This window comes from Pituophis catenifer, unplaced genomic scaffold, assembly GCF_029215685.1.
Source record: "Pituophis catenifer annectens isolate HBS135680 unplaced genomic scaffold, rPitCat1.0.hap2 SCAF_3, whole genome shotgun sequence".
Classification (NCBI taxonomy): Eukaryota; Metazoa; Chordata; class Lepidosauria; order Squamata; family Colubridae; genus Pituophis; species Pituophis catenifer.
The window spans coordinates 145,127,135-145,154,382 of record NW_027256883.1 but is presented as its reverse complement, the minus strand read 5'-3'; the positions used below and the strand labels follow the sequence as shown (position 1 = coordinate 145,154,382).

General features: G+C 37.9%; 1 protein-coding gene across 1 annotated transcript in view; it reads right to left on the bottom strand.

Moving 5' to 3' along the window:
* Nucleotides 1-577: 577 nt before the first annotated feature.
* Nucleotides 578-27,248, bottom strand: part of ANKRD13C (ankyrin repeat domain 13C) — a 28,304-nt gene continuing 1,633 nt past the window's right edge. Inside the window, exons 2-13 of the mRNA XM_070941269.1 lie at nucleotides 23,468-23,509; nucleotides 20,825-20,929; nucleotides 19,693-19,778; nucleotides 19,001-19,046; nucleotides 17,003-17,069; nucleotides 13,903-14,047; nucleotides 11,954-12,085; nucleotides 10,837-10,998; nucleotides 9,667-9,746; nucleotides 7,717-7,815; nucleotides 6,320-6,420; nucleotides 578-5,000 (exon numbers count right to left, since the gene is read on the bottom strand). Of these exons, the coding sequence (XP_070797370.1) occupies nucleotides 4,870-5,000; nucleotides 6,320-6,420; nucleotides 7,717-7,815; nucleotides 9,667-9,746; nucleotides 10,837-10,998; nucleotides 11,954-12,085; nucleotides 13,903-14,047; nucleotides 17,003-17,069; nucleotides 19,001-19,046; nucleotides 19,693-19,778; nucleotides 20,825-20,929; nucleotides 23,468-23,509 (1,196 nt within the window). The 3' untranslated portion in view covers nucleotides 578-4,869. The remainder of the gene's footprint in view (nucleotides 5,001-6,319; nucleotides 6,421-7,716; nucleotides 7,816-9,666; nucleotides 9,747-10,836; nucleotides 10,999-11,953; nucleotides 12,086-13,902; nucleotides 14,048-17,002; nucleotides 17,070-19,000; nucleotides 19,047-19,692; nucleotides 19,779-20,824; nucleotides 20,930-23,467; nucleotides 23,510-27,248) is intronic.

The window sequence follows — 27,248 nt, the reverse complement described above, 5'->3', positions numbered from 1 at the left end:
TGGGGACAACTAATGGTGACTTGATCACAATGACTACTATTCTGAAGGTAGATTTGCTGTACTTTGCATCCAATACTTCACAAAATGTTGCTGGGAATCAAGCAGCATAAAATATTATATTATTACTATTACTATTATTGTTTTGTTAAGGCATCAGGCTAGTAACCAGGAGACCCTGAGTTCTAATCCTCCTCAGGCATGAAAGACAGTTGGGTCATCTTGGGCCAATCATTCTCTTTCAGCACAACTCACTTCACAGGTTGTTGTTGTGGGGACAATAGGAGGAGGAAGCAGTATTAAATATGTTCACCATGAGTTATTTATAAAAATAATAAAGTTGGGATATAAATAATATAGAACTAGAGTATGCTCCAGGACATTGATATCTGAATTTGCTATAATTTGAAATGTTGTATTAAATAGATAGATGATGGAGGATACATTATAGCATCCATTATACAGTTGAAGATAGATGTGGCTTATGAATGCCACCATCTTACACTATAGTGTGGCTTTTAAGCCTATCTTTACATGGTCTAGCTTAAAGTTAAAAAGATTGCAATCAACACCAAAGCACTGAAAATTGAGGATTTTATTGAAAAACTGACCAATAAAATGTCCTTGTGAAAGTGGTACACTGTAACAGCCTTTTTGTACATCTTAGTCCTCCTCTAATAAGGAGGAAGGATCCATGTTAAGTTATAATATAGTTGTCATATATTCAGTTTTAAAAGCAAACAGCATCTTTTGGTCTTTATTCTAAATGGTACAACCAAAAATCCTTTTAGTGAAGGTGAGTTTAGATTAGACAAAGAACATGAAATGTAACAACAAAAAAATCCCATTGTTACCACAATTATAAACTGTCAAGGAAAAACTGCAGCATTATAGAAAGTTTGTTAGTATTATTTAAATATAATTATTTTTAATAAAGTCAACAAGTATGTAACTTTCAATATATTATGCTTCAGCTTAAGATGGGCTTTCCAGCATTGGATTATATCCACAGGTGCACTATTTGCTAGGTATACATGAATTGCAATGACTGAAAAACCAACTGCTTGGAAAAAAAGTTTTATTCTTTTTTGTTATGAATTAAAGCAATTATTTGGAAGACCAATAAGACTGAGCTTGATTTAGGAAGCATTTGAGTTCTTTTCAATCTTTTCCTCAGCTAATGACTGACAGAACATTTTGCTAATTTTAAAGAGATCAAACCTCAAGGAAATTTCAGATGTTTCTTCAAATGGGAATTTAACACAAAACTGTGTTGTGTCCAAATTATTCATAACAAGAGATGTACAGACCTTATTGATACAGGAACTGATTACTCTGGAAAATTTTTACAATGTTTTGTTTCAGAGTATGGTAGGCAGTTTTCCAAAATAAATTGTTCAACCCAAAAGCAGTTTGAGGTATTTTGGGAGGGTGATCTGATATTTAAACTGCAGTTTAGTTTGGTGAATTTATTTATGGGAATTGCCTAAGTGCTTTTCCTGAAACAAAACATTCTGGACTTCTCTGGAATGGTCCATCCCCAGATCAACAAATTTTGCACATTCCTACTCAGGATACTAATATAACCTGTTTTCCAAGTAATATTCCTTTTCAATCAAGGCTTAAAAATATGCAAAGGGAATCATCGTTTAACTTGTCCAGTTGTGTTACACATTTATAATAAATTTTGCATATTTTTATATGAACTTTTTCCCTGTAATACAATTATACATAATTCTTCAGAATTCTTCAGACCTCAAAAAATTTGTCATTCTGAGTGGTGGATGCAGCCAATGTAAAATATTTGGTACAAAATAATTAATTCTCTAAAGTACAACATTAGATGGTACAACCAAAAATCAAAACAGATCCTCCAAAGTGCTTAATGGTCAAGCACTAATCTATACTTGTTCATTAATAGGTTTGTTATTAACCTAATGTCAAAATCTTAAATGCTAAGATTCTGGATGCAGTCATTTCTCTAGATTTAGGAACACCATTGCAGGCAAACAGCTCTCTTTACAGGAACACTTTTCCCATTTCTTTTAAAGTCGGTGTATATGTGCCTTACATGTGTAAATCAAATTCCCCAAATTTTTGAACCGGAAGCTCCATGAAAGCAAGAGAGCTGCATGCATAAGCACTTGGATGTAATCAGATCAATTGCAGTGGACACTGATTGGGGTTTTCCCCCCCCTGAAAATCCGTTTCTGGAACTAAATAAACTGTTGTATCTACCCATTTTTAAAAAGGGTTGTGATACAACATAAACCACAATTGGAAAAATCTGCTGAAGCCACTAGGAGGCTGTTATCTCTTTTCTTCAGTGCAAACAAGCTAAAATTTGAGGTCTTTCTTCTGTCCTCAGAGGTTGACCAGCAACTACCAAAGAAAAGCTCTTTTCCCCATTCAGATCTTACTAGAATACAACTTAGACTGGACAAAAAAAATTCATTAAATCAGATCCCAGATTATGGTTAGATTAAACCTACTGAAATCAGTCTTTGTTGATTCCAATTGGTATTTTTGTATTTCCTATGGGATTAAATTTGGATCTGACCCAGTTTTTAACCAACGTGGGAATAGTTATGTATTCCATGTGCTGGGCTGAGATACTTAAGCATTTTCTTTTAATATATACAACTTAATGAAAGGTAACTTTGGCATTATTAACCTGATAATTTCAGATATAGGAGATGACCATTATCAAGTTCCTACCATTTGGAGGGAGATATAGCCATCCAATCAAATTCATACCGGTACTTTCCATCATTCCTGCGGCAAAAAAACCCAGTACTGTACATTTCTTTATACAGCATATTCTTTTTAAGAGATGCCCACAGGACAGATAATACAAAGGACACAGTCCAATGACAAAAGAGGAGACTTCTGCTCAAGCAGGATTCTGTTCTCCTCATCCTTGAATAAATTGTAGGGAATTTCTAACTTCCAGAGTCACACTGGGGGGCACAGAAATTGCAGACTATGTGAAAATCACATTTCTCTGCCAGAAGTTATTTTCTGGGCAGGTGGCACTAACTGGAGGCAACCTATAGTATCAACCACTTTTAGTTTTAGTGATGTCTCCTCTTTGAATCCATTGAAAGAGGAAATAACAGGGCATTTTTAATTGCATTTATAGGCGGCAGATTGAATCTCTCGCAACAAGTACTAGAAATAACATGCATTTCAAAACCAGCAAAGCCCTAACCAACTGTCTTCACACTCACAATTGCCAATCCTGGTTGGTATAAACTGCTTACAAGTTTGCAGCATTTCTGGAATTAGTCTCAATATTTATTCCCTGGTTTATAAGAAGCTGCTGCAGTTTTCTTGAGTTGCTTCTCTGCATGTGGCCCTAGTGCAAAGCTACAACTTTAATTAGTTCTGTACCATTTTTCTTGACAGGGTTGCTGTGGCTTATGACCGTGTTTTACTGAGGACTATGCCTCAGAACGCCTCATTTCATATTTTAAGATATTGCCAGCGCTGGGTGTTACCCGACATGTGGTTTTCTACTTGTTTGAAAATGACTTAAGAACTTTCCAGACCAAAAAAAAAAAAAAAAGGAAGAAAAAAAAAAAAAAGACTAGACCGCACAAAGAATATTCTTCTGAAAGTATTTACATTTCTGTACACATACACATTACTGGAAGCCAAATCTTGCAATACAAATGAATGTAGGTATCAACAGTTTGAGACAGTAGAGCAAAAACACTAGGTTATATTCCTGTTTTGGTGGCTGGAACCGTATAATAATCCTAATTTTGAGAAGTCAATTTGAAGAAAAAAAAGCCAAAAGTTACTCTTATTGAAGCTATCCATATTGGAAACACCCCATGGCATTTTTGAACATTTTTCTTAGTTTACTGCAGCCCTTATTCATTCTACTAGATTTTTTTCCTTGGGAGAAAACAAAGCTTCACCTTTGAGACGGTAATCATCTAACTGCTATTATTCATTGTTCCCAAATGCTGCAGAGCATAAATGCAAATTTGGTACACTTGTTTGAATCGCTTATGTACATTTGAACAGCTCAAATAAATGTCAAGGAAGAATCTCCAACAAATACTGCAAGAACATTTCCAGCCATCTTGAAAAGGTCTTCATGAAAAGATTAGGAAACAATTTTCGGTGGAGAAATCAACAATTTGGGGATAATACAGATAGCACCACAATGAGTTGCACTAAGGTGCTAGAGGAGGTACCTTATTCCCTGCAGAGTGAATGTTCTAGTACTGAAATGTATTGCAATAACTAAAAGCAACTGTATACAAAAGGTTAGCTTTTGGCTCGTTTATCTACAGAAAAGTAATTCCTTCTTCTAAATGCTCAGATGATGTTCAATTTGCTGAATGTTAACAGGATTTATAACATATGAAAACAAACCTTGAAGGAAGGTTATCTTGATTCCAGATGGGAGTTTAAAAGGGTTTAATACCCTGGTAAGACATTTTAGTGTTTATGCAAATGGTCCAAGAGTGCTTTTTATTATCAAGGAAAAAAAATCTATAAACAAATGATCGTCTTTAGAGGATTTATGAATGTACCATGGGGATGGGGGTAGAGGTGTGTATGTATGCGTGTGAGACTGAGGTGCCAGATTACCATGCTTGCATGTCTAGATGTATAAATGAATGTGATACATCAGGAGACCTGCTATCCTTGAGACACCAGATGGATGCTTGCTATATATTACAATAGATAAAATTCACTCTGTGTTCCCTTTCTGAATTCATTTAAATAAGTTTTATCTTTTCAATTTTCCCAACTTTCAGACATCGGTCTTAAGCTATCCACATCCTTCTGTTGTCTTGTTGTCTTGAGGCATGCTGGTATTCTTTATTCACTGCTAACTGTCCAGTTAAAAGTTTAGAGATCAGGAAAGCGGCTGGGATCCTCCTTGTAGTCGTCAGGAATTGTGAAAATTGATTCATCAAACTCATCATAGCGAAACTCCTGAAAAGTCACAGTGGCTGTGATTGTTGGAAACACAGGAATATCTGGGAAGAAAGGAACAGAACCATTAATGGGTCCAGGATGCGGGTACTCCTCTCTTTAACAAGACTCCTTCTGATCATTTCCATGACATTCTCCTTGCAGGTAGCTTGATGCAATTCCAAGGGCTTTTAGGCAAGAAGAGTATAAAGGATGGGTTTGGAGGAATGTTGCGACTGATGGCCAGTGAGACCCCTTAATGGATCATCCTATATTCATTGTTTGTCAACCCTAAAGAAAACTGCTGGCAGAGGGGTCACCTACAGATCTAGGTTTGGCAGTACCACCAATTTGCAGACAACAAGCACCCGTACCTCTCATTTCTATCGATTAAACTAAGGAAATAATAGCAGAAAGTACAATGTATCTGACAATAATTCTGGAACTAATCACAAAAATTCCTAGCCGGACAAAAGTAATGTAATGGGGGGGGGGGGGTTGCCTTGGAGGGAGTTATATTCCCATTTGAATTTAAACATGGACACAGGATATATTGCTTAGGATGGGATAAAACTGCCATAACGTGGAGGCAGATTGCAAATACAAATTGTTGCAAAAGTCAAATTTTGATGAGAACTAGAGTCTGGTTAGGCTACATCAGTGATTCTTTAATTGTTCAAGTTTAATTTAAACTACAGGTGGCAATTTTCTTTCCTCATCATTGTGTTTTATACCATTCATCATCGACTGTTTTATTCAAATGAGACAGAAGTATAAAACATATTTTAACATGGATCTTAAATAGATGTCCAGCAGAAGGTGACATTAGTTGTTTATATCTCTTTTATCATCTCAGCGAAGCTTCCTTGCCAGCTTCAGGGAGGGAGGGCAGCGGGAAAGGATTAAACCACAGTACACTGCCAATAATTCTGCCGATTTTCTTCTTCCTTACGAAAGGTAAGTGAAATGCAACCACGCGCTCCATGTTTTGCCTAGGCTGGCCCTTCCTATTCAAGCAAAACTTTTACTCTGAACCAAGGGGTGTCAAACTCGATCCAATCGCAGGCTGTATCAGGATTTTGTTTGCCCTTGGGGGGCCGGGATGGGTGTGGCCTGGTCATTGCAGCCAACTGGGTGGGCGGGACGGGGACTGGTCCCTCACTGTCTCCAGGATGGCCCCATGGGACAACTCTGGGCCTATTGCGGGCCACATCTGGCCCATGGGCTCTGGACTATTACATATTTTCCATTCAATATACTGTGCAATGACATATTTTATTTTGCCTAAAGCCCGATTGGAAACTATTGCAGTTCTTGCCCCCGACTCCACCCCAAGAGGCAATCAAATAATAACCCCTGATTTCAGATGAAATCCATAGCTTACCTAACTTTACTGGAAAGCCTGGCGGAAGTTTCATCTGCACAAATTCCCGCAGTTTGTTAAAGTGCTTGAAGGGTGCAATTACTTCTAAAACATTCAACAACCTGAAAGAGAAGACATGCATGACATCTATTAACAGCTTCGACAACTACCCACGTGATTTAAGCAATTGAGAAGGGAAGATAATATCCTCACCCCATTATCGGGCACACTACAACTAGCAGCAGATATATATTTTTTAAAAATGTTAAAGAATGGATACATTCACAAACAAATTACCAATTATTTATATAAATTACATATTCGTAATGAATGCTGTTCTTGCTTATTACAGTATTTTTTAAAAATGCAGATGCTGAAAGGATCAGAAACTAACATGTTTTCAGGCCTTCTCCAGCTCTTCTCACGGAGCGTCTGGATTCTGCAGACCATGGGACTACAGAGGAGATACCTCCTTTCAACTGGTTTATAATTACTACTGAACTCCTGCTCAAGGAACAGATGTTGCTGAGGAAACTACAGCCTTTGCACAACTCTATCTCATGTGCCAATTGCAACCATTCCAGGCCCTGCTCACAGAAGTTTATGCTTTGGTTAATCTCACGAACGGACTACTGCAATTCATTCTATGTGTGGGTGTCCGTGACATCCGGGTGGACATTACAGGTGGTTCAGAATGCAGAAGCCCAAGAAATTAGGTTGTCTCCTGATTTGTCCTTGACACACCACTGTATTGTATTGGTTGCTGATTGGCTTACAAATGCAATTCAGAGTTGATAGTCATCTTTAAACTTCAAGTCAGCACCAACTCTGCCAACATTTAGGAAAGATGTTAAGATCTGATCTGGCTGTACTGGAAAGCCTTAGGAGATTCACGGTATGATGAGCTTCCTATCTTTAGTACTCATCTGCACATGAGTGGACATAAGGCATTTCCATCTAAATGAATGGCAGGCAAAGCAAAGCAGTTGACATTAACGCTTCAATGGAAGAAACTAAGTCAAAATGCCTGGGTTTTGCCAGCGGGATGAACTCTTTGCTTCAGAAATTAAAAGTCTAGAAAACTCTACAAAGTGACATCACTTTGCACAGGTCTAGACATTCTGGAAACCAGTAAGCAACATCAGACGTTTCCTAAATGCTACATGGCTTTTAGAAATTGATTAATTTGTAAGAGAATGTGCGTGACTCATCAAGGGATAAACATAATCAGATAAAGTTAAAACTATGTGGAACTCATACATTGTGCAGCAGAACAAACTGCAACCTTGTTGGTTGTATAAAATTTTTTCTTATTTTATATACTAGAGTCTCTGGAATCTAAGCACAATATAATCAGCAGTATAACTTTAATATATTACATCCTTTAATGATCTTTTCTAAAAGCAATTCAGACTTACGATTCAATTCCTAGAGGAAATTCTTGGCTCATGGCTATCGTAGCTTTAAAAGTTTTCTTGCTTTCTTTGCAGACAAGTTCTCTACCCAAATGAGGTGCTCTGTTTAAAAGACAATCAAAATGAAAATTTCTCCAAATACATAAAATGCACAAAACAGCTCACCCTGAAAGAGATTTTTGTTGAGCAGGAAACAAGGATAATGGAAATTATTCAATGAGGCTTGGAAGGCTCTTTTGAGGGAGGAGGGAATATACTTCTCTTTTCATTGCTGTTCTTCTTCTTATGCACATGCGGGCATATTTAAATCTAAATGTTTTCAGAATTCCTTATTTTCAATAAGAAAATAAAGGGTGCAATTCATTTCTTTTTTTTTTTAAAATAAAGATTGGAGTATCTTGTTACCTTAAAAATTTAACTCCAACTGGAAACCATTTCTTGATTATAGTCCAAGATGTGGATTTGTGCCACATCAAAAAATTTGGGTTTTTCTCTGTATAAAATCTAAATTCCAATTTATAGGGTTTTAAAAATTAGAATAGATTTTAGTATTATGGGTAGAATTTACTGTAACTCATAGATTCATTTTATGACTCAGATTGTGCCGACTGTACTCCTGATATTTATGTTCCACTTAGAGTTTAATAATGATTTTCAAGCTCTTAAAATGATATAATACATTCAGTATTACCATCAATTGATGATATACAGGAAAACTATCATCTCTATACTTGTAAATTCCTTGTTGATACATTTGAATTGTGCTCTTTATCATTCTTTTGTTCCTTTTTGTAGATTTTAAATATGATTTTTAAAATTATTATTTCATTATTAAAATAATGAAATAGAAAAGAAAAAAGGGCAGAACAGAACAGCAACTAAATATCAATAAAAGCCACTGTGGAAACTTTCTGGTGACATGTGTTCTATTTATTTCCTTTCTCTTTGTGTTCCCATTAGCAATTTAATATTTTTTTTTACTTTACACTACACATTAAGGCTTGTTGCTAGTTTCTGTTCAAATACTTTTATCTGTTGTTTTTTAAATGGTCTCATAACTTTTTTTCGTAGAAATCGTATTTTAAAATCTAAATTTGCCTTGTGCAAAGTTCCATATATAAGGCAGCTGAAATCTGTTAGATTTCTGATTTCTTCAGTTATACTGAGGGAGCAGCAACGTTTTCTCCTTTAAAGAAAACCAATAGATATAAATAATTATAATTAAACAAAGTATTATATAGAACCAACCAGTTATCTTTTTTAATCTCATGACTCAAAGTCTAGAACAATATATATTTTTGGCTCTTAGTTAACGTAAAGCAGCGCCAGCTTTACAAAGGCAAGAGGCACTAGTGAGCAAATATAGAAAAATTACGAATAGCTCACTCCTATCAGTGCATGCTGACCTTCCTTATTTATCAGCTAGAAGACTTAAATCCAGGAAGCCCCCACTGGTACTTGTGCAACATCTGCCCAACAACTTTAACACTGATCCCCAATAAAAAGCCAAATGGGTTGCTGAATGCCCAGACATATAAATGACTTCACAAAAAAGGTGCCAGGCTTTGAACTTTCACATCAGCAATGGACAATCCTGAATGGGATTGGAACCTCACACGGCATCTGCCAGGATTCTCTGTATAAATGGGGCATAGTATCCTTCCCTCAGTGTGATGTCAAACTGTAGATCACATCGTGACTGGCTGTAAGGTGAGAGCATATACCGGTCCAGTATCTGTTTTTTTTTTAATATAAACGATGCTGCACTTCAATGGCTAGATAACAAAAACATTGGTATTTGAACATAAATCTTTTTAACATTTATATTTTATTGTATTTTACTAATCTAGATGAAGTGTTGATATATATTGCTAGTTCATGTACGATATGCTACACGCTATATAAATAAATAACCATATGCATATAGCATATGCATATAGCAGTAATACTCACTTCCCATTTTCTGCAGATATGTATTCCTCCCATGAAATTGTATTGGGTGGTGGTGGGGTAAGAGATTGTCTCCTGACAGGCTTTTTAAAGAAAAGACACACAAATTTATTTAATAGCTACCACTTTTCTAAACTACAGACATAACACCTTTCTACCACAGATGATGAGACTCCTGTCAGTCTGAAATACTGGCCCAGTCTAAAGTTACACCACAAGCTCAACAAATAATTTCTGGTGGACCAAGGTGACATACCTCTTAAAGTAGAAATTTAGATATAAGACTAGTTGTCAATACTGCATGAAATAACAGTCCAAAGACCAAGATGAGGAGAAAGACATGCTTAAAGAGGATTGCTTGACCATACTTTTGACTCTCAGCGTTATTTTATTCAAAGACATTTCTTGTAATCATTCATTATATTATAATGTTAATAATATACTTCTAAAAAAAACATATATTTTTTTCAGAAAAAAATACAGGAATCTATGGATAAGATTTAAAAATCTATACAACTAAAAAGGATGTCACCGTTCTATGTAAATTATATCAAATAAACCCTCCTTTACAAAAACACAAAAGAAAAATTTCACAGTTTCAGTGACAAATATGGAGAATGACAAAATGATCAGTTGCTAAGCTGGCATCAGATCCAAAGAGTCACGGGGTTAGATCTAGTTCCCCTTGAGGGTCTCAAGACTTTTGCTTCCCAAAGTTTCTCAAATATCAACCCTGAAACTCAGGAAGTTTCAGAAACATGGTAGCACAAGAAAATGTCAGAATGCAAACTCATCTAGGTAGTCCTCATTTAGTTACTGCCTAGTTTAGTGACCTTCTGCAGTTAAGAGTGATGAAAAAGTAACTTTATGACCAACTGTCATATTTATAACCTTTACAGGTATAAAGCAAAGGAAAGCTGAAGTTAGATCCTAAGCACTATAGCGGTTTCATTTAACAATTCCTTTGCCTAAGGATAGAGTTGCTGGTCCCAACAATGGATGCTAAACAAGAACTAACTATATACAAATGAAAGGAGATTATTCCCAGATTCTGGGATTTAAGGCTGCTGTGATGGATTTTGTGTCCTCCAACAAATATTCAGAATAATATTTCAAAACTGACTTTAAAAAGCTGTATGCTAAGCATGCAGTTTAAGCAATCTTCAATGATACCTCGAAGTTTTGTTCCATCAAATTTCCACCTTTGCTCAAGCTTTCCATGATAGCTTTATTCCGAAGGATATCCTCCTCACTGAGATGTTCCCGTCTTTTTCTTGATTCTAAAACAAGCCCGTTAACCAGGTAGAAGTCTGCCAAAAAGTTTCCCACTCTTTCCTGGAAAACAAAAATGAAACAACCTAAGGACAGAAGCACACATAGAGTATTTGCCAAGCAGACTAAAGCTGTGAAGCCTCCTATATATATTGCCTACCTATTCACTGTATATATACAGGGTGGGCAAGCTGCAGCTACATAACAGTTGCAAATTGTTTTGTTTTTTTCTTGAAGAGCTTCCTCCAGATGTGCAAATGTGTTGCTGAAATCTGGAGACATGAGTACTAAAAAAGATGCATCTTGACTGATCTGCATCATTGGTACAGCTGCTAAAGCCTTCATCTTTCTAAAACCGTGATGGCGAACCTATGCTACGTGTGCTGGAAGTGGCATGCAGAGCCATCTCTCCGGGCACGCCAGCCATTGCCCATTGCTCTTCCGGGTTCCGGTGCGCACATGTGCGCTGGCCAGTTGGTCTTTGCGTGCGTGGGAGTGCCGGAAACTAGAAGAGCAGCTCCCTGGCACGCATGCGTGTGCCGGGAAGCTGAGCTTCTGATTTCCGGCACATGCATGCGCGCCAGTCAGCTGGTCTTCATGTGTGCATTTGCACCAGAAACCGTAAGACCAGGTGACTTGCACGCATGCGCCCACCGGAAACCAGAAGCTCAGCTTCCCAATGCACACATGCGTACCAGGGAGCTGCTCTTCCGGTTTCTGGTACTCCCGTTTCGGCACTCGATGCCAAAAAGGTTCGCCAACGCTGTTCTAAAACATGGAGCTTTTTTAAATCCCAGCGATGAAAAGGCTGCCCACCCTGGTCTACTCCTCAAGTTCTCTTCTTCCAGCATCATTGGAGGCAGCTTCTCTTTACCTTTTAAGACCTTTCCACTTCTGAGATTAAACAAAGGAGCCATAATAATAGTCCAAGTGACTTCATTCTTCTTTGCCTTAGTGCCCCATTACTGACACAGCAATATAAAATAGACGGTGATTTTAGAATAACAAATAGGCTTACTGTTTTATCTTCTCGGAAAAGCCATCCTGTTTGGGCACGTGTGAAGGTGATTGATTTGGTTGATAATGTTGCTGAATAAATATCACTACTCATCAAAATATCAACTTCTTCCTCAGTTTCCATCTCTGATTCCTAACAAAGTATAAAACTGAATATTATTAAATGAAACAAAACATTTAAACATAAGCATTTTCTTTGTTAAGCAAATTTGTTTTTAATAGAGAATCTCCCAATAATTATTGTCTTAATGTTGTAATTTATCCACTGCCAGGAGATATGCGCAATGCCTTCTACTGATATAATTCATTACATATTGATGTTCTCTCCAAGGACTCCTGAGTGATAATTAACCAACAAAAACCCGAGAATAAAAATTAAAATATCCTTAATCAAAATTAAAAATAAGTTGAATGGGGAAAATTACAACTAACAAAACACGGATAGCAGCATCTCCACCGATTCTCAAACGAATTCTGAAAGATTTCAAGTTTTGCCAAGAAGGCTACAAATTAAAGTTGCTCCAACCAACAGGCTGCCACATTCTGAATGAATTGCAGTTGCCAAAGATACCACCCTGCAGAGAACATTGCAAGTAGATCTAGAATTGACTGCAATTTGAACAGAGATTGGTGTCACTAAGTTATGTGTTTGTCCAGTGCAATATTATGTGATTGCATCACTTAGTGACAGTCATACCCCAAGATGTGCAGGTTGTTAATTGGAGGGAGTCTCAGGTAAGGAGTGCAGGGGTAGCAGAGACCTCACATAGACTGACCACAAATTTGGGGATGGGGTCCTGCGGAGCAGCGTGAGCGCAGCGAGGCCAGGAAAGAGGGCACAGGGTGTGTTTGTATGTGCAGGTGTGGGAAGGCCAGGGAAAGAGGACACAGGGTACATGCGTGAGAGCACAAGGAGACCAGGAAAGAAACAGCAGAGTATATCTGTGTGAGAATAGGGGGGCCTGGGAAAGAGGGTGTGGAGTACATGGGTGCAAGTATGGGGAGAGGGGAGATGGGCATAGTGTGTGCAAGCAAAGAAAAGCTTTGGGGGAGACTCACCCTAGCAACTTTTCCTGCTGGCTTCCTCATTATCTTTGATTGAGGGAAGCCAGCAGAGAAAGTTGCAAATGGGGATCACATGACCACAGAATGCTGCAACCAGTCACAAGTGTCAGCTGATTGCCAAGTGCCTGAATTTTGTTCACGGGACTGCAGAAGCACTGCACAGCCGGAACTCTGAGGACTGGTTGTAAATCCCTTCATTCAGCATTTTTATCACTTCAAATGGTTGCAGCATTTGAACGAATGGTCGTAACTCAAAGACTACATGCACGGAAATGCAGCGATGAAGGCCTGAAGCAGCATAGGGGTGTCAAACTCGATCCCATCGTGGGCCTCATGTGGTTCCTATTGAACTATAAAGGCTTTATTTAAGTGAGGGTTCAAACTGGTATTCCTGTCAATTTTAGCAGCCTATCCGGAATGGGAGGAATTTAAAGGAACAAATAACACCTTAAAATCAGTGTTTATCGACTTTTTTCATCCATGAACCCTCCTAACCGTGTTTGATTCCTGTGCCTCCTGTAAAAGTACCCATTACTGGATATGGAAATGGGGCAGTAACCAGCATATTGTCTGGCATCAACAAGACATTATTTGAAGTATAATACACTTTGCTTTTCTGTGAAATACCTCTTGAAATACCCTAGGGCCCCCAGGACACTTTATGGTCCTGAATTGTGAACTGCTACCCTACAAAAAATCAGTATTAACAGTTTGCAAAAAAATTCAGCCAATTCCAAAGGGAGCAAATACCGTTTCACAGGGCTATTACCTTGCGCCTTTTAAACCTAGGATTTTCAATTTGTTTTGTTTTAGCGCGGCTTTTAAAACCACCGTGCCGAAGTAATGTACTCCGTTTGAATTACACAACACCCGTAAAACACCTACCTCGTGATGTATTCGCTGGTAAACCTTTTGTTCGTTGTCTAAAACTACAAAGGATTCAGAGGGCGCAGCATCACCATTGAAAATGAAGCTCAAGTCCCCCCGTTGGCACTTCATGTCAGTAAAATCTATGAGGGTTGTGTCAAGCCTGCAGAAATATTCCAAAATGAGAACTGAGAGAGAGAAAGAGAGAGAAAGACCTTTATGCTGCTTATATAGACATTTTAATTAAACAGAATACATTGTTGGGTTCTTGATGCTCTCTGAGGGTTTTTTTTGTTTTTTGGATGTTTTATTATCCAGCTAGATAACACCACCAGAGAAAAGGAAGTTTGCTGTGTGTGTATGTATGTATGTATGTATGTATGTATGTATGTATGTATGTATGCATGTACCGTATTTTTTTGTAGTATAAGACGCATCTTTTCCTCTCTAAAAAGGGGTGAAAATTTAGGTGAGTCTTATACACTGAATGTAGCTCTGCTCACCCACTGGCCCCCACCCTTTGGCCTCTGCCTCCCAGCAGTTACCTCCTTGCAGCAAGCAGCAAGAAGAAACAGCTCCTTTCAGCTTCAGCACAGCTTAATTAGCACAAGTTGATTGGATCAGCTTCCTGACTCTCAGCTGTTTTGCGCGGGCCTCTGCTGCTTGCTGCACGGAGGTAAATTGCTGGCGCAGATTTTTTTTTCCTTATGATAATCAAGCTATGCTGAAAATGAAAATGAAAGTACAGCAGGCTGTTTGCTGCAAGGAGGCAAAATTGCTGGGAGACAGAGGCAGATTTCTTTTTCTTGTTTTCCTCACCAAAAAAGGTAGGTGCATGCGTCTTATAGTCCGGTGCGTCTTATACTCCGAAAAATACGGTATGTATGTAATCCTCAACTTAGAACCATTTGTTTAGTGACTGTTCAAAGTTACAACAGCTCTGAAAAAAAGCAACTTACGACTGGTCCTCGAACTTACAACCAATGCAGCATCCTCACGGTCATATGATAAAAACATGTATGCTTGGCAACCAGGATTATCTACAATGGCTGCAGCAAACCAGGGTCATGCGATCCCCAAGTGCAACCTTCCCAGACAGTTTCCAACAAGCAAAGTCAACAAGGGGAAGCTGGATTCGCTTAATGACCATGTAATTAACTTAAGAACTGCAGTGATTTGCTTAACAATGTAAAAGGTTGTTTGTTTTATGTTTGTTTTATGTTTTGTTAAATTTGTATACCACCCTACTCCCGAAGGACTCAGGGCGGTGAACAGGCACAGGATAAAATACAGAAGTACAAAAGTTAGAAACAATTTAAAACCAAATTAAATAATTTAGCCCACGACAATTTAAAATCCCAATAATTTAAAAACAAATTAAAATTTCAGTTTAAAAATTTAAAAGAATTTAAAAGAAAGGGGAGAAAAATTAGGCCAGGCCGGCTTGCTGAAATAAGAGGGTCTTAAGAGCACGGCGGAAAGTGCGCAGATCCGGGATCCTCCGTATTTCTGGGGGGAGCTCGTTCCAGATAGTGGGTGCCCCCATAGAGAAGGCCCTCCCCCTGGGGGCCGCCAGTCGACACTGCTTGGCTGACGGCACCCGGAGGAGCCCCTCTCTATGAGAGCGTACCGGCCAGTGGGAGGCTGTTTGTGGTAGTAGGCGGTCCCATAAGTAACCAGGTCCTAAGCCATGGAGCGCTCTAAAGGTGGTAACCAAAACCTTGAAGCACACACAGAAGACCACCGGGAGCCAGTGCAGCTCGCGCAGGAGAGGTGTCATACGGGAGCGCCATGTTGCTCCCATAACCACCCGCGCGGCCGCACTCTGTGCCAGTTGGAGCCTCCGGGTGCTCCTCAAGGGGAGCCCCATGTAGAGAGCATTACAATAGTCCAGGCAGGAGGTGACGAGGGCATGAGTGACTGTGTGTAGGGAGTCCCGATCCAGAAAGGGACGCAACTGGCGAATCAGGCGAACCTGATGAAAAATCCTCCCGGTCACGGCCGTCAAGTGCTCTTCTAAAGACAGCTGTGAATCCAGGAAGACACCCAAGTTGCGAGTCCTCTCCGTGGGGGCCAGCGATTCGCCCCCAATAGCCAGCGATGGCATCAACTGACTATATCGGGACATCAGAAACCACAGCCACTCGGTCTTGGATGGGTTGAGCCTGAGCCTGTTCCTCCCCATCCAAATCCGCACGGCCTCCACACACCGGGACATCACTTCAAGGGCATCGTTGGGGTGGTCCGGGGTGGAGATGTACAACTGAGTATCATCAGCATACTGATGGTACTTCACCCCGAAACCACGGATGATCTCGCCCAGCGGCTTTACATAAATGTTGAACAGAAGGGGCGAGAGGACCGACCCTTGTGGCACCCCACATGAGGGGCCTCGGGGTCGATCTCTGCCCCCCTGCCAACACAGACTGCAACCGGTCAGAGAGAAAGGAGGAGAACCACCGTAGTACAGTGCCCCCCACCCCTAACTCTTCCAGCCGGTGCAGCATGATACCATGGTCGATGGTATCAAAAGCCGCTGAGAGATCTAATAGAACCAGGACAGAGGAGCAACCGCTGTCCTGAGCCCTCCAGAGATCATCAACCAACGCAACCAATGCCGTTTCCGTGCTGTACCCAGGCCTGAAGCCCGACTGGAATGGATCCAGATACGTTGTTGAGTCTAACCCACTGAGCATCTGCCTTGCTTAGCAACAGAAACTGTGGTTGAGGAATACCTATAATCACTTGCCTTGCCCGTCCTGGTTGAGGTGTGGCTTTCTCCTTGATGGCTTCTAGCTTAGTGTATTGTTTTATTTGTCTCTGATTATTTTCTGCTATAAGAATGCACACAGTTTTGAAAATATACCAGTTTCATGGGTTCTTGAGGATATCTATCAATGTTTTCAGAACATTACAGAAAATATGGAGATAATTTTAATCAAGATCTTGGGTGAACTTGTTAAGTACAATCTATTTCCCATCAAAAATGTTAATATTTGCTTCTCTTAATTACAATCATTTATATGGAAAAATATCTATTAATATCTATTATCTAATATCTATTAATATTCTAAAACAAAAATGATAAATTAATGTAATGCAGGTTGAATATTCTTACCTGATATTTATACCTTGTTTGTATATTTTACACGCATCAGAAGGCAAGATTCGGGAAAGTAAAGGCACTAAATTTGATAAAAATGAGACAATTTTATTGAATGTTATTATAATGTATCAATTCATATACAATAATGCCAACATACTTTATTACAGGTCCCGTGGAAACCAAAATTCTTGGAATTCAAATTGATATCCAGTTACAGTTTTTAAGACTTATCAAATATACTGCATAACAAAGTAACAAAACCCTTTTCAATTTGTGTTTGGAAGAAACAATAAAATACTAAAAGGAGAACTACATGAACCATTTGTTTCTTAAAGGATCAAAGCACTGCAGCCTTTCAAATTTCAATGCAGCTGCTTTGCAGATCTGCTCTGGATGCTTTTGAGTAGTGGGCTCAAAAACACATTTAATCACTTTGCAAAACACCCTCCGAATGGTTCACAAAGTAACATTACAATTAATATTCTTTCTTTCAGTAAACAATTTATGTTACGATATTGGGTCAATGCAGAGTCATTAACTGGTTACATTAGGAATATATTTCAGACTGCTGGACTTTCTCCATGATTACTCAAACAATTACTCTCTTGTCAGCATCCCTAAGCAGGCACTCTTGCTCCATTTATTTGAATGCTGATCACACATAGCTTTTAAACCACAGCTAGGAGTGGGGGTTAAAATCAGATTAGGATACAGATGTAACCGCAACTTATATGGAAAATGGGAAGGGGAATTAAATTGGAAACTGTACATGAAGGCCCGAGAAACTCAAACACCAGAGAGAGGGGTGAAGCAGCCAGGCTGAGGGGTTGCTCCCAATCTATTATCTATGACTGAGGGATCAAGACATAGAATAACATCATCAAGGAACAGATGATGTCATAAATTAGAATTCTTTTTTAATTCAGATCAAGGGAGAAATATGTCCCAACTATTAGACTTATGCTTAGGAGAAACAGCAACATGAAATTAAACATCAACACAAACATCGAATAGCTAATCCCCAAAGACCCTAAGCACCTGCTCAGTCTGGAATCTCTTCATAAAGTACCAGTGTCTACAGTAGTGCTTCCAAACCCAAACATTAAGATGACTGGACTTCAACTCCCAGGATTCCCCAGCCAGCAGGAGAAGTTGAAGTCTACACATCTTAAAGTTGCCAAGGCTGGGAAACCCTAGTCTAAACGGTGATTTCATATCGGGAAACGAAAGTTTCCCCACAACTATGTATAATTGGGATCCGAACTTTGGTAGAAGCTTTCCTCTGTACAATTCCACAGATCAAGGCCCTTTTTTCCAACAGATTTGGTGGACATGAGGGAAGAACAGGAGTTCCTCGGCAAGGAATCACTCTTGTGCTGCTTTCGTTCATAAGTGTAATGCTATACCAGTTTTATAATTCACTATAGTCTTTAAAACGGAGATGAGAACTGCCCCCTAGAGTCAAGAACGACTAGCCCACATGTGTGAGGGAAACCTTTATCTGTTATAGTCTTTAAAATGTATTATATACATAGTTAAAATATTAAATACAAGAACTTTCTAAACATATTGTACAAATAATGGCGTTTGGATTTTCTATATCTAATTTTCTATATGTAGCATTAAATTTATATACCACTCCATAGTGCTTAATAGCATTCTCTAAGTGGTTTACAGAGTCAGCATATGCCCCCAACAATTTGGGTCTTCATTTTACCAATCTCAGAAGGATGGAAGACTGAGTCAACCTTGAGCCAGTTAGAATTGCAATACTACATTCTAACTACTTCGCCACCATGGTTCATATAAATGTGATGCAATGCTCATATAAAGTTACATAAAAATGTATTTTATGGATTTGCACTTTCCTAAGAAGAAACTATTTTCTGGAGAAATACTATTAAATTTTTTTTAATTTCTCCACAGTCTATATATATAGTCACTAGGAATAATAAACAATTTGAAGGTATGTCATCAATTACTCTATATATGCATTTTAGAAAAACTTACCCCAACTTTGAAAATCCCAGTGAAGTTCAAGATAAAAGTCACCTAGCTGAAGAGAAATACTGTCAATTAAAACTTAATACATTATAAGTTTCATACACACACACACACACACACTTTACAAAGATATTTCATTTTATGATGTGCAAATCACATGTGGTTAGGATTACAAGAGACCACTGTTCACAATTGCTTCTGCTTTCCCACAATTGATTTAATTTTATGTTACCACTCATAGGATCACAATACTATATAGGTTGAGATGGAGCAGTTACAGGCCTGTATATATAGTTTGTTAATATTAAAATAATCCAACCAATAATCCAAAGCAACTTAGAACATATTCTCTGGAGGCTTTAAATGGTTAAACAGGTTTTTATCGGTGCCTGGTGTTTCCTGCAGGCATAAGTATCATACAACTACAGAAGTACACCCATAACATTTTTTTCTAAAGATCCATACTACTGCTACATAATGATTCACTTATAGATCAGCACAAAAATCTGCACAGCAAAATTATATTTAAAAATGTAAGGATTAATTAGGAACACTGAAACTTTAATATCAAAAAGTCTGTTGTGGGCTACTTGCTGGTTCGTATGCATAGGTGTAATATTCCTGAAAAGTATTTGAAAATGAATCTTTTATTAAAATTAACAGCATTCTGATTAAAATCCTCATTTAATTTAAATTACCTCTTTCAGGGCTTTTAATAATCGAGGCCGCTTTTCTTCAACACTTTCCCTAGACTGTTGCTTCAGTTTCCTTAGGAGTGCTGTAACTAAATAAATTCACTGTAAGCCATAAATCATGGAATTATAATTACATATAAGAAGCATATACTAACACACAAATATATTGAAGAAAATATTTGCTTTAGAAATGAACAAACTAAATAGTGCTTATTGATCAGGAAAGATTTCATTCTTCAAAAAGTTCTATTAATGGTATTGATTTGAGCTATATAATTTTATACCTACACAGAGTTAGTTAGTTACTTTGTCTCACTTTCAGGCAATTCATCTGGAAGCAGAACAAATCACACCACTATCCTGACTTCTTGAAAAATGAAAAATCAAAATATTTTATGAATTTTAACATAACCTTTATTAACTCTTTCTCTGTATGTAGGTGTAGATATACAGATATCCCTCAACTTACAAACATAATGGAGCCTGCCCATTCTGGCCATAGGTTGTGAGGGTCACAAGAGGATCATCAAATTAATTACCCGATTTTATGATTTTTTTTTTTTTTTTGGTAGTGAATGTTAAGCAGAGGTTCTTGTTGTTGTTAAGAGAACCCCATGCTTGCTAAGGGGCATTTTTGCCAAAACCAAAAATTAAATGACAGGATTTGATGAAAACATCATAAATTGTGGTCATGTGGCTACAGGTTGTGACAAATGGCGATAAATTTGGGACAGCTGCTTTAGATTGGGAATGTGGGTCATCTGACTGGGGGAGGGAGCTGTCCTGCTGACTGGAATTTCAGAATCGGGTTGTAAGTATCTTTTGGGAGTCTGTTGTAACTTCAAACACTCAAACTCGTGGCGTCACATTGCCGTCATGTGACGTATCGTGACCTTTTCCTCTTCGTGGAGCTGTGGTGGGCATGGCCTGCGTGTGACGCATCCGGCCCATGGACCGCCAATTTGACACTCCTGCACTAAGTCGTAAGTCAAGGACTACCTGTACACACAAACGCATACTTTGTTCTTGATTTCTTCATAGTTACAGTAAAATTTCAATTCCCCAATACTTTATGTATTGTTCCTTCAAAGACTAAATAGGTTTCTTATATAAAACCAGAGAAATAATTTCTTACTCATTTGCCTATCTCCATAGCTGATGGCTTCTGCAAGAGGACTCCATCCCTGAGCATTTTTCACTTTTACGGGAGCATTGTGGGCCAAAAGCAAGTGAGCACATTCTGTAATAAATTACATTAGATAAACAATAATATTAAGGTTCCATTAATAAATCAAACAAAAAAATAAAAACAACCAATTTCTGTAATGGAGCTATGTGTTAAATTATTGGAGGATACTGTTTGCTTCCGAATCATTCTGAGTTACTGTTTTGTTGCAAGCTATATAAAGGTACTGTGTGGATTTCCCAGCACAGTGGGCTGAATCAAAAGAAATTAGCTATGCTTTGGTTCCAACAGAATCAAAGCTTTTGTCCCGAGTAACTCAGTTGGAATGTACTAATCTGGACTTCCTCCTGGGAATCCAGACTACTACATTCCATTGTATCAACTTTTTCCATTGATTCCAATAGGGCAAACGGCAGTTTATTCTTAACCCAACTCAATAACTCTACTACCAGGAAGACTTTCTGATGTTAAGGCTAACAGAATGGAAACAAAAACTTCAGAATTTCTTCTTTATAAGTTACCAAGTCTGCCTTGAAGGGATAGATTATAATTACATAAAATGTAGCAGAGAAGGTTATGGGGGGGGGGGGGGAGAAAAAAATACCTTCATTCCATAGTGTAATAATGGAAATATCTGATGAATAAAATAACTTTTAATCAATAGTCAGTAGCTGAATACAATTCTTTCGAAGTAATGTGTGACCCAGGGACCTGCTATAGAATAAGCTACCTTATTTGAAGCAGTTGGTGAACTGACATATGAAAAAGTCTAGAACGCATTACAGTGTAGTGAACATAGCATAATTTTAGAACTTATTTCAAAATCAGCATGGAAGTTAAGTCAATTTAAGAGAGATTTCATTCTCAATTTATGCAATAATTCTGTCCCAAGATGAAAAGAGAATGGGATGAACAAGCATGAATACATAGCCGGATTGAACATAATCTTTGTAAACTACAGTCATTCTGAGTTTGTAGAATTGTTTAGTACTAATATCTTAATTTCATGGGCCAGCAAAACACAGTAACACATTTATAGTTATACATGATTTAAAAAAATATCTTCATCATAATCAACTTAAAGTAGTTTCATTCTTTTATCCTGTGTTGCTTTTCTAATTAAATATGAAAGAATGCTACAAATTCTTAACTAGATCAAGCAATTTTAATCTGAAATGAAGAATATGGGAGAGAATGTGAAGGAGTAGTGTAATACTGTATTTTTTTAAAAAATAAACTAGAAGCCTTTTGTTTTCAAAAAAGATGCAAGAAACATGGAGGTTACCCAATACTTGAATGTTTGAAATATACATGAAACTATAAAAGTACCCACTGAATGCTTGGTTTAAATTCTCGAAAAACAGAGAAGTCTTCTAAAAATATGAAAATTAATTTATTTACCTGCTTATACAAAATTATATATATATGCACAATAATTTGAAGTGAAGTTATAGTAAAGTCTTGATTTTTATTTTCTTCTTTCAATAAATCAGATGTAAAGCACATGTAATCTTCAATTATAGAATAATTGGCCACATATTAGAATAATTTGAAAATGTTTAATTAAATAACAATGATTTCCATAAACTCGGATTAAGCATAAAAAAGCTGAATCCAAGTGGATTTAGTTTAGATAAAAATGAATTATAATTTTCAGTGGAAATGCCTTTATTATAAAATCTGAAGGTGGCTGATATTCCCAACTATGTTTCTAATAATAGGATCAACGGCACAAGAATGGCCACTACTTTTCCAAATCCTGTTTATTTTTGTATAGTTTCTGGAGTAGTAAAATAAAACATCTTTGTCCAATTGTTGCAAAGCTTTTGGAGAAGTGTGAACACTTAGCCTCTATTTTCTCTTAGCCTTACAGTAGTGTTTCTCAACCTTAGCAGTTTTCAGATGTATGGACTTCAACTCCCAGAAGTCCCCAGCCAGCAATGCTGGCAGGAGAACCCTGGGAGTTGAAGTCCACACATCTGAAAGCTGCCAAAATTGAGAAGTACTGCCTTAAAGAGTATCTAAACATTCAATAGCTTTTATTTTTCAGTCACAGTTCTGGTTCATACATAAACAAATTCATTCAAGTACTATGCTTCCACCTCTGAACATCCAGATTCTCTGGATAGATTATGGTTTTTAAAGCATGGAATATTTCTAAAACATTTTAACAAAAATGCAGTTAATAAAAAAGAACAATAAAGTATTTCCCAGCCTTAAAGCTATTAATTAACATAACAAGGAAGCATTACACTTTACCAGGAGGTTCCTATGAACTTGAGTGGAATGAACATACCCAAGAAATATAGCTGCTACTTCCTTTCCCTAATAGAAAATAACTGATGGAAAAGGAAGATAAATTCACTTTCACTATTCTTCTGTTGCTTACTCCTCACTGCCCATAACTTTTTTTTTATTTTAAAACATAGTTGAGAGTAGAAGGAAAAAAGATAGACAGCAATTCTTTTGTTGTTCTCTTTGAGCAATATGCTAAGCTTTAGCAGCTACGGGAAGAAAAATATGATCTCTGGAGGTTAACTGGTAGATAATACATTATCATAAAAATAGATATATCTGCATATATTTACCAACCTTTATTCCCCAGCATTACAGCAAGATGTAAAGGAGTATTCCCTATAAAGAAAAAAAATGGTTAAATTAACTGAAATATTACTCAGTGCAATTAATTAACCTGCTATCAGTAATTATCCTAATCTTATTTAGGGGGTATGTAACAATGCCATTATTTTTAATTTGTTACAAGTAAAAAGAATTAATAAAATGATATATCAATGTATTATTTATGTATTATTTTTATAGTTGGGAATTTACATGAGGAAATCTTGTAAGGAGACACAAATCTGGCCTAAATTGAGGTCTGAAAGTCTCTAGTGTTATCACAATAGATAGATCTAAGTTACAATTAAACCCTCTTCCAAAACTATGTATTTATTCATTCAATTCAGATTTACAAATTAGGCCGAGCACAATAAAATGCCATAGCTAGCTACACAAACCTCCATGGAACAAAGGAATGTTTTAAATAAAGTGAAAATAAAGTAAGTGGAATACAAGTAGTGCTTGACTTAGGAGTCTAATGGAGCCCGGCATTTCTATCATAAGTCAAGATACCCACTCGAAACCCAATTTAATTTTTTTGCAGCGGCTGTTAAGTAAACATCACAACCGTTAAGCAAATTCATGTATTGCTATGTCTTTCTTTTGTCGGAAAACAGCTAAAAAGGCTGGAAATCAGCAAAAAAACCAAACCATGATTTACCAAATCATGGTCATGTGATTGCAGAACACTGGAACTGGCTATAAAGATGAGCTGTATGCCAAGCAACTGAAATGTGGTCATATAACCATGGGGGTATGAGCAGCTATCAAAATTCCAGAACCGGGTCGTAAGCAGCTTTTGTGGGATCAGACATAACTTTGAACATTCCCGAAGCAACTGGTTGTTAAGTAAGAACTATGCATAACAATTAAAAAGTATATGAAAGGCAGAAATGTTTTCTGTAGTTGTGATACAAGAGGAAAGAATTTGATATGCCATCTAGCAATTAGACTCAAGAGAAAATCAACATTTGTTTTTATGACATAGGGGAAAAAAAGAAAAGAAGGAAAAAAGGAAGAAAAAGCTGAAAAATCACAGGAGGAGGGATGTAAAACTAAGCAACACGTCTTATCACAACTGGAACAGTAATATACACAAAATAAATGAACAATATAATTTTTGATGCAGTTAGCAAACTTGTATCTTTCTGAGTTTTGTTAACAAAATGGTATATAGAAAGTTGGAAATAGATTAAATGGCAGCAATACAATGTTTGTTAAACTATACTAAGCTATTACTTTGCTAGCTGGAGTCACTAACCTGATAAATTGGAGGTATCTCCAATACTTTGTTTCACACAAAGTAGATTTTTATTCATTCAAAATTCATTGCCTTATATTCTTCCTTTTCAATACTTCTTTTTTCTCCCGGTAATCTACCATATCTAATCAAGTGATGAAATCTCTTTGCTGGGTGATCTTGGGCCTATCACTCTCTCTCAGCCCTTAGGAAGGAAGCAATGGCAAACCACTTCCAAAAAAGTTTGTCAAGAAAACTGAAAGGGTTTGTCTAGGACAGTGGGCTCCAACTTTTTGGGCTCCCGGGCCCAGTTCAGTGGAGAGAGGTTTTTCCGTGGACCGGAGGGGGCGTGGTTTTGCATGCTGCCTACATCCTGTGAATGGAGCTTTGTTTGCTTGTACGGACTAGTTTCTGGCATACTGTGGCCTGGTGCCGGTCCACAGATCAGGGGTTGGGGACCTCTGGTCTAGGCAGTTGCCAGAAGTCAATCGGAACAAATATATTATTGATAACCTAGAGTATTTTGACACTGCTGATGTTTGAACACATAGGAGACAATTCAGATTTCTTTACCAGGTGGTAGAAAACTGTGGCCTTCCAATTATTTGCTAAATTACAAGTCTGAGCATTCTTCAGTATATTATCCATGCTGCCCTGAGCTGTTAAGAATTGTAATTTAGCAAGTTGACAGTGTTAAAGGTTGTCTACTCTCACCTGCAAATGTTATAGGTAATTAAATATATATATTAGGTACAGAACATGCTAGAGGTATGTAATTTGGAATATAGCATATACTTCTTCAAATCAATTTAATTTAGGGTTATGGAAGGTGGTCAGAAGAGGATCTATGAGCCACATGCCATGCAATACCTATTCCTTCCTAATTTGCAGTCTCTGCTTAAAACTTATTGATGGTTTATGAGTTATATAGATAATCCTTGAGTCATGATAGTAATTGGGACTGGTATTTCCATTGCTAAGCGATATAGCTGTAAAGTGCAATGTCACATGACTGCATTGTTTAGTGACGGCATTCCCCATTGTCATTAATAAAATTCCACCAGTTATTAGCCAAAAACCTACACCAATCTGAGGCATTCTGGCTTGGTTCCTATCAACCCTGAGCCTCAATTCTTCCAAGATAAGGCACTGCCTTCCTTTTAACTTCCCACAACTGCCCATTCCCCCCCATCTCTGCCCTTTTGGCTGCCCGGCACTCTTACTTGTGGGGCAGCAAGCAGTCTTGGAACTGTGTGATTTTGGGCTGCTTGCCATGCTGCAGTTGAGGGGCTTCTTAGCATGCCACAGCTCTAGGGCTGCAAAAAGCCTCCGAGACACAACATAGTGTGAAGCTGCAGCCAACCCTGGAAGCTTCAGCCATCCCAGCAGTGCAGCCTGGTGTGAAGCTGCAGCTGCACACTCAGAAGCCCAGTAGAACAGTGCAAAGCTGCAGGCCAATTTGGGAAGGTCAGTTTATCCCAGTAATGCAACACAAAGCTACAGCCACTTTGAGACGAGCCAGTAAGAGTGGTGCAAAACTGCAGCCACCCCAAGAAGCCTCAGCTGTCCCAGCTGCACAATTGCCCTTGCGTTCCTGCACTTCAAAGCTCCTGCCTTGTGCTCTGCTGCTCCAGTTGAACTTTGCTGTTTTCTTGCCCCTGCTGCTGATGAGACCTGCCCACCTGGCAAGACACCTGCTGGCCACATGGGACCAACATGTCCCTCTCCAAGAAAAATGTTGTGTACAACCTTGATTTAATTAGGTGCTGAGAGGTTCAACATATATTTCTATATTGTAAATCAATTTCTTTTGAATCTGAATCTGAGCAAAACTTACCAGCATCCTGAATGATAGTTTGCAAGTTACTAGTATATATAAGCAAACCCCATATTCATTCGCTTTGATGTTACCTAGTTGGCTAATGAAATGTCTGCAAGCAAGCAACCATCGTCAAAGAACACCAAGAACTTCACAGTTCAACACCGAGCTACACATATTGTCTACTATTAGATTAATATTAATGGTTATAGAATCAACTTACTTTTATTTATTAAAAATGAAGCATGGTTCTTAAGACAGCATCACTACCTTAAAAAGTAGCTAACATAGCAATTCACCAGAGATGAAAAAGAAAGGTGGTATCATTATGCTGGGAAAGCATAACAAAAAGTAACACTGACACATAACTGAAGGCGTAAGGTTTTCTTTTTTTCCAGAAGGGTTGCATTCCTATTCTCTTACAAGAAGGGCAGCATTTCCTATGAACAGGTTACATACTGCTAACACAAGTACTTGTTATGAATTTACTCTGATTAATATTTAGGAAAGCAGCTGGCAAGTCAGCTTACTCAGATACACTTCATTTTAACACTAGGCAGCGATGATTTACAAAGGATATTTGCACTAATGGAGAAAAACTGTACAAAGAAACTGGCAAAGTTACCCCTCATAACGATCAGTGGTCCTTGGTGCTTTCCCGGCTTGATTTTCTTGCAGACATTTTATTACCCAAA